The sequence below is a fragment of the Nyctereutes procyonoides genome, unplaced genomic scaffold (genome assembly GCF_905146905.1).
Source record: "Nyctereutes procyonoides isolate TBG_1078 unplaced genomic scaffold, NYPRO_anot_genome, whole genome shotgun sequence".
Taxonomy (NCBI): domain Eukaryota; kingdom Metazoa; phylum Chordata; class Mammalia; order Carnivora; family Canidae; genus Nyctereutes; species Nyctereutes procyonoides.
Window position 1 is genome coordinate 128,387 of NW_026575111.1, and position 7,055 is coordinate 135,441.

Below are 7,055 nucleotides of genomic sequence, written 5' to 3' on the forward strand. Positions count from 1 at the left end.
TAAATGTTTAGGATTAAATTTCAATAGTAGATAAGATATCATACTAAAAATGACCTATTTTGATGAATGGCTTTTTTTAAAAAAAATAGAAATGCAAAGATAACACCACTCAAAGATGAGAAATTCATATTTTCACAGTGACATCTGCACAATGTGATCTGCAAAGGTAATGCAATCTTGCTATTAACTCGTTAGAATCAAATTGTAGTCAAGCGCTGAAGATATAGTCAGAGGACATGCAAATAGGGCCCTCCCTCCACTGATTAAACCAGCCCAGCCCAGACCCTGCAGCTGGGAGTGCAACCCCAGCCCCAGGATCCCCAGGTGGCCCCATTCAAGGATCAGGACAGAGCACAGACAACTCGCCATGGCATCTGTGCTCAGCTGGGTTTTTCTTGTCGCTATTGTAAAAGGTAATTCAAGGAGAACAAGGGACCTTGAGTATGTGAGTGCAGGTGAGTGAGAGAAACAGGGGATGTGGGACAGTTTCCTGACCAGATGTCTTGTATCTGCAGGTGTCCAGGGTGAGGTGCAGCTGGTGGAGTCTGGGGGAGACCTGGTGAAGCCTGGGGGGTCCCTGAGACTCTCCTGTGTGGCCTCTGGATTCACCTTCAGTAGCTACTACATGGACTGGGTCCGTCAGGCTCCAGGGAAGGGGCTGCAGTGGGTCGCAGCTATTAGCAATAGTGGAAGTAGCACATACTACGCAGACGCTGTGAAGGGCCGATTCACCATCTCCAGAGACAACGCCAAGAACATGGTGTATCTGCAGATGAACAGCCTGAGAGCCGAGGACACGGCCGTGTATTACTGTGCGAGGCACACAGTGAGGGGACCTCAGTGTGAGCCCAGACACAAACCTCCCTGTAGAAGGGGATCGGGACCACCAGGGGGTGCACACTCCTCACCACTTCTGTCTTGAAGGCCAGGAGCAGGTGCAGAGGGAGGTTCTAGGCAGGTTTCTGGGGCTTCCTCCTCATGGAGCAGGTTCTCTAGGGAGTCTCTCTAGACACATGATTAAGTGCCTTCTTATAAACTTTCTAATTTATAACATTTGTTTTTATATAAACTATTGTTTACATGCACTAAAGACAAATTTGCTCACACTTTTTCTCTACTGCCCCTACACATCATTTAATGACACATATCTCAGTGCATCTCATCTTCTCCTTAAGGAGTTCCACCTTTCTACACTGTTCATTAGAGAACCCCCTGCTCAGCGTGCAAGGTTGGTAGAAGCAGCATGAACCAAATGGACAAGAAACTATAGAGCGATCAGGAGTAGAAAGCAAGACAGAATTTCTGGAGGCATCACTGTAATGAACCAACCTACCAGGATTCATGCTAGTGATAACGTGGAAAAGCAGTGGAAACTCCCCAAGGTCATTGTTAGGATGTGGAATCCGGAGATCACACGCACATGAACACACACACATGCACACACAGAGACACACACATGCACACACACACAAGAGTATAAATCATCATCACATTTACCCTGTCTGTTGAGATCAGGGCAGGCCTCATAGCAAGTCATAAATGCTTCGATGGAACAAGGAAGGGCACTGACTCAGGGAGTGTGTTGTAGGTCAGTGGTGGAGACGGGGTCCTGCTCCAGGAGGAGCTTGTGTGGAGTCAGTGTCCCTCCTGCATCAAAGGAGGGAGAACCTATGGGTTCTGGTTCCATGACCCATGTTTGTGGAGCAAGACAATAGGGAGGAATGGATGTCAAGGTTCTAGCAGGTACATTCAAAATATGGTGTAAGGAATCATTCCACTAAACATGTATGAAGACTGGTCGAACATTAGAGAGAAGTGGTTGTTCTAAGTATGGAAATGTCCGAATTAGGGGAAAGTGAGATGAATGTTTCTTCAAAGCCTCACACAATATAAAGTGATTATACAAATGGATCAAGGATAACCCAGTGTCTCAGTTGGAAGCTGTCCTCTCCCCCAAGGTCACCAGCTGGTTCTGAAGGTCACATGTGTGCTATGTGCACAGAGAGACCGGAAGCTTCTACTGGATCCATGAAGCTCTTCGGGGTGAGGAGCTGGATTGGAGGACCTTCCACCTCCAGGGAATAACTCATGGATCCTTCGGGTGCTGACGTCAGCTCACTGTGCTCCAACCATCCCCAGGTTGGAACCTAATGCCCATGTGATGGGAGAAGGAGGAGAGGCCTTAGGGGAAGACTTGAGTAAGGAGGTGCAGCCTCATGATGGGATCATTGGGAGTTCCTGTGCTTCTTGGAGTTGACGTCTTTCTTCTTCCTGAGACTAGGGAACTTTTCAGCTATTATTTAATCAAATCACTTTTATTTTCCTGCCTCTTCATCTAATGAGGCTCCTATCATATGAATATTACTATGACATCAGAATTAATTGAGTTCCCTATGTCTCCCTTTGTTGTCTTTACCTTTGTTTCCTCTTCTTTTCAGTCATTATTTTCAGTAATTTATCTTGTCTAAACTGGCTGTCTCTTCTGCTTCATCAACCGCATTTTTATAACCTTCACTGGGGATTAAATATTGGTTATAGCATTTTTAATGTTGTCTGACTTGATTTTACTTCATTCATCTAGAAGAATTGGAACTTCTGGTGATCCCTGTGTGACTCAGTGGTTTAGCACCTGCCTTTGGCCCGGGGTGTGGTCCTAGAGTCCTAGGATTGAGTCCCGCTTCTGGCTTCCTGCGTGCAGCCTGCTTCTCTCTCTGCCTGTGTCTCTGCTTCTCTCTCTTTCTCTCTCTACCTTTCATGAATAAAAAATAAAATCTTAAAAAAATACCTAGCCTATCTTTAAATTTAAAGATAGCATTATATGTTCTCATTCATTTGGGGAATATAAATAATAGTGAAAGGGAATATAAGGGAAGGGAGAAGAAATGTGTGGGAAATATCAGAAAGGGAGACAGAACATATAGACTCCTAAATCTGGGAAACGAACTAGGAGTGGTGGAAGGGGAGGAGGGCGGGGGGTGGGGGTGAATGGGTGACGGGCACTGAGGGGGGCACTTGAGGGGATGAGCCCTGGGTGTTATTCTGTCTGTTGGCAAATTGAACACCAATAAAAAATAAATTTATTATAAAAATTTTTAAAAAAATTTAAAAATAGCAAAAATTAGAAGAATTGGAACTTATATTGTCTTCTCTCCTTTTTTCCAAGCCCACCTAGTATTCTTTAAATCAGTGTTTCAATTCCACGTTAGGTATGCTCGGATGGCTCAGCGTATCTGCCTTTGACACAGTGTGTGATCCCGGAGTCCTGGGGTTGAGTCTCGCTTCGGGTTCCCTGCATGGAGCCTGCTTCTCCCTCTGCCTGTGTCTCTGCTTCTTTATCTCTGAGTCACTCATGAATAAATGAATAAAATCTTTAACAAAAAAATAAATTCCACTTTGGAGTATTTAATTGAATCTCTAAGCATCAAATTCCTGGACTATGAGATTGACATGCTCTTCATTTTTACGTGGCAAATTTTTCTATCATTTCATTTTTCCTTTTTATTTTATTTCTGACAAAGTGAGTTAATTTGGGGAATAGCAGAGGATTCACAATTAGAGACATCAGAAACAATGAATACCTACTCTTTGCTTTGACATGGATAGAACTGGAGGGTATTATGCCGAGTGAAGCAAGTCAATTGGAGAAGGACTATAATCATATGGTTTCACTCAAATGGGGAATATAAGAAATAGTGAAAGGGATTATAGGGAAAAAAAGAAAAAATGTGTGGGAAAAATCAGAGAGGAAGACAAAACATGAGAGACAACTCTGGGAATTGAACAAAGGTAATGGAAAGGCAGGTGGGCGGGTGGTTGGGGTGACTGGTTGACGGGCACTGAAGTGGGCACTTGACGGGATGAGCACTGGGTGTTATACTGTATGTTGGCAAATTGAACTCCAATAAAAAATATAGAAAAAAAGTTCCCACTTCTCCCTGGCTGGGCTTTCCTGTCCCAGAAGCTTTTGCCACTGGGCTTTAGCCAGGGAGGCTCCTTGCAGTGCCCCTCCCCCACTTGATTCTTTTTTATTTCATTCTTTTCGCCTTCCTACCTTGCTAGAAGCTAAAATCCTTCCCTCTATGGCGTTCCAGCTGTTCTCTTTTTAAATCTCAGGTCAAATTTGTAGGTGTTCAGGATGGTTTGAAAGTTATTTAGGTAAGTTGGTGGGGCCAGGAGAGTTGAGGACCCCTGCTCCTCTGCCATCTTGCCCCACTTCCCCATCTTGGCAGTTTCTTTAAGCCTCCAAATTCTTCTCAGTGTTAGAAAATAGTTATGTTAAGTAGAAACAATGACTTTTTATCATCTGGAGGGAAAGACCTCAGAGGCTTGAGGACACCTGATAGATGTCAGGGACTTGATTCAAGATTCCAGCTCACCTCTGACTACAATAAATATAGCTGGAGATCTGAAGCCAAGGAGCAGAAGGAGGGATGAAAGAGGGGGATAGGTAGGAGATATCCTTCACCAGGAGGATCTGTGTGATCATGTGGAAGAGACTCTGATTGCATGTTGGAAAAACACGAAAGGGTGAGATGTCTACTCTGTCTCTGCAGGGGTGTTTGGAGCCAACAAGTTCTACTGGGGTCACCAGGGGACAATCACAACCACCAGGAGATCTCAGGAACCAGGAAGCTCAAGATCCAGAACAAGATGACGGTTGAGAGCTGGTCTCCTCTCCAGGGATTTCTGTGCCATGCTCTGCAAACATCTTCCAGACAGGGACAAGGTTAACATTTGTAAGATCTGTGGAAACACAGAAAAGTCCCCCACTTTTTGAAGACTCCATCATAGTGCCAGTAACCAAACTTGCCAAGGTCAAGCCACCAGGATCAATATAACTGATATTGTTATGGCAATAAATGTGAGTGTTGAGGGCAGCCCAGGTGGCTCAGTGGTTTAGTGCCACCTTCAGCCCAGGGTGGGATCCTGGAGACCCGGGATCATGTTCGAGTCCCATGTCGGGCTCCTGGCATGGAGCCTGCTGTGCCCTCTGCCTGTGTCTCTACCCGCCCCCCCTCATGAATAAATAAATAAAATCTTTTAAAAAATGTGAGTATTGAAATACAATGACCTTCATAACATAGATGAAGAAATGTCCTTAAAAAAATAGAATCCTTTCTGTGGTCATATCTTCTGACATTAATTGTTTTAGTAATCATTCCACTCTGTTATCTTTATGTAGAATTTCTATTCTTATGTACAGAGAGAGATCAGGTGTAAAGCCCTTAGCTTGTTGAAAACCACAGCATTGCTATCAGCTCTCTGAGTCTCTGTCAGGGCTTCTACTTGTCTCCGTGTTTCTGTGAAAGAACGATCTGGTCTACACACATCACTCAGTTGGGGCTTCCGGAAATTCAAGAAACCTTCAAATCTTATGTCCAGTTCTGTCTTGGAAGTGGCTCAGGGAGCATACAGGTGCTATGGTGGGGACCACAGGCCCAAACACTGGGGCTCACTCCAAACTGCTGTGTCCATTTAGATCCTCACACAACCTCTCTGTGCTGCAGTGAATACTTACATACCTGTAAATGGTGCTAATTTTTTATGTATATAAATTATGTCGTGTCCATATGTGGAAATATGGAAGATGATCAATGCTAAGTATTCAGACAGCAAATCAGGTATTGAGAAAAAACAATTTACTGACAGATATCCTGTCTTCAAAACTCTTCCAGGATCCTACCTAAGATCTGAGTGCCTCTTGAGGTTGCTTCCTCAAAAATTTCCTGTATACTCAGAATACATGCAAATATGGCCCTCCCTCCGCTGATTAAACCTGCCCAGCCCTGACCTTGCAGCTTGGAGAGAAACTCCAGCCTCAGGATCCCCAGATGACCCCATTCAGGGATCAGGACAGAGCACAGACAATTCACCATGGAGTCTGTGCTTGGCTGGGTTTTCCTTGTTGGTATTTTAAAAGGTAATTCATGGAGAACCAGAGACCTTGAGTATGTGAGTGGAGGTGAGTGAGAGAAACAGATGATGGGGGACAGTTTTCTGACCAGGATGTCTTGTGTCTGCAGGTGTCCAGGGTGCGGAGCAGCTGGTGGAGTTTGGAGGACACATGGTGAATCCTGGGGGGTCGCTGGGTCTCTCCTGTCAGGCCTCTGGATTCAAATTCAGTAGCTATGGCATGAGCTGGGTCCGCCAGGCTCAAAAGAAGGGGCTGCAGTGGGTCGGACATATTAACTATGATGGAAGTAGCACATACTACGCAGATACTGTGAGGGACAGATTCACCATCTCCAGAGACAACACCAAGAACACGCTGTATCTGCAGATGAACAGCCTGAGAGCCGAGGACACGGCCGTGTATTACTGCATGAGGAACACAGTGAGTCAACCTCAGTGTGAGCCCGGACACAAACCTCCCTGTAGAAGGGGATCACGACCAGCAGGGGGTGCGCACTCCTCACCACTTCTGAGTCAAAGGCTCAGGAGCAGGTGCAGATGGAGGTTCTGGGCAGGTTTCCTGTCAGGCTCTGAGCTTGCTTTCCATGGAGCAGTTTCCTCTAGGAAACCTCTCTTGGCACAGAATTCTGTGCTTATGAATTTAGTCACTAATTTTGTAACTTTTTTGTTAAAAAATCCTTATATGTATAAAAGATAAATTTGATTAGATTTGCTAACTGTCCCAAAAATATCAGTAATTAGAAATCTCTGTGTACATCAAATTATCCTTATAAGCCTCACAGCTATGTGCACTGTGTATGACAGAACCACCGAGATCCTTATACAGGTTGGTAGAAGCAGCATAAACTGCCCTCTGGACTTGAAGGAACAGAGTCATCAACAGTCTAAAGCAAGAAAGTAAAAACCCCTGGAGGGGTCACTATCTTGAACCATACTCCCAGGATCAATGTTACTGACCGCCTGGGAAAGCAGAGGAACCCCCACCTGCACATGGTGTGAATGTGGATTCTGAAGGTAACACAAATGCACACACACAGACACACATACACACACGGGAGAATATTAAACCTTTATCACCCTCACCATCATCAGTTGAGAGTAGGACAGGCCTCTCAGCAAGCCATAGATGCTTGGATGGAGGC

General features: G+C 44.9%; 2 gene segments (V, D, J or C); both read left to right on the plus strand.

The window, feature by feature from the left end:
- Positions 1 to 305: 305 nt before the first annotated feature.
- LOC129514845 (immunoglobulin heavy variable 3-23-like) lies at positions 306 to 823 on the plus strand (the record flags this gene model as incomplete). The annotated part of the segment is given in 2 exon segments: positions 306 to 413; positions 516 to 823. Coding segments are annotated over 2 exon segments (354 nt in total), but the record flags the coding sequence as incomplete, so codon positions are not given.
- A 5,051-nt stretch (positions 824 to 5,874) lies between these two features.
- Positions 5,875 to 6,747, plus strand: LOC129514858 (immunoglobulin heavy variable 3-23-like). The segment is given in 3 exon segments: positions 5,875 to 5,920; positions 6,024 to 6,334; positions 6,718 to 6,747. Coding segments are annotated over 3 exon segments (387 nt in total).
- The last annotated feature ends 308 nt before the right edge of the window (positions 6,748 to 7,055 follow it).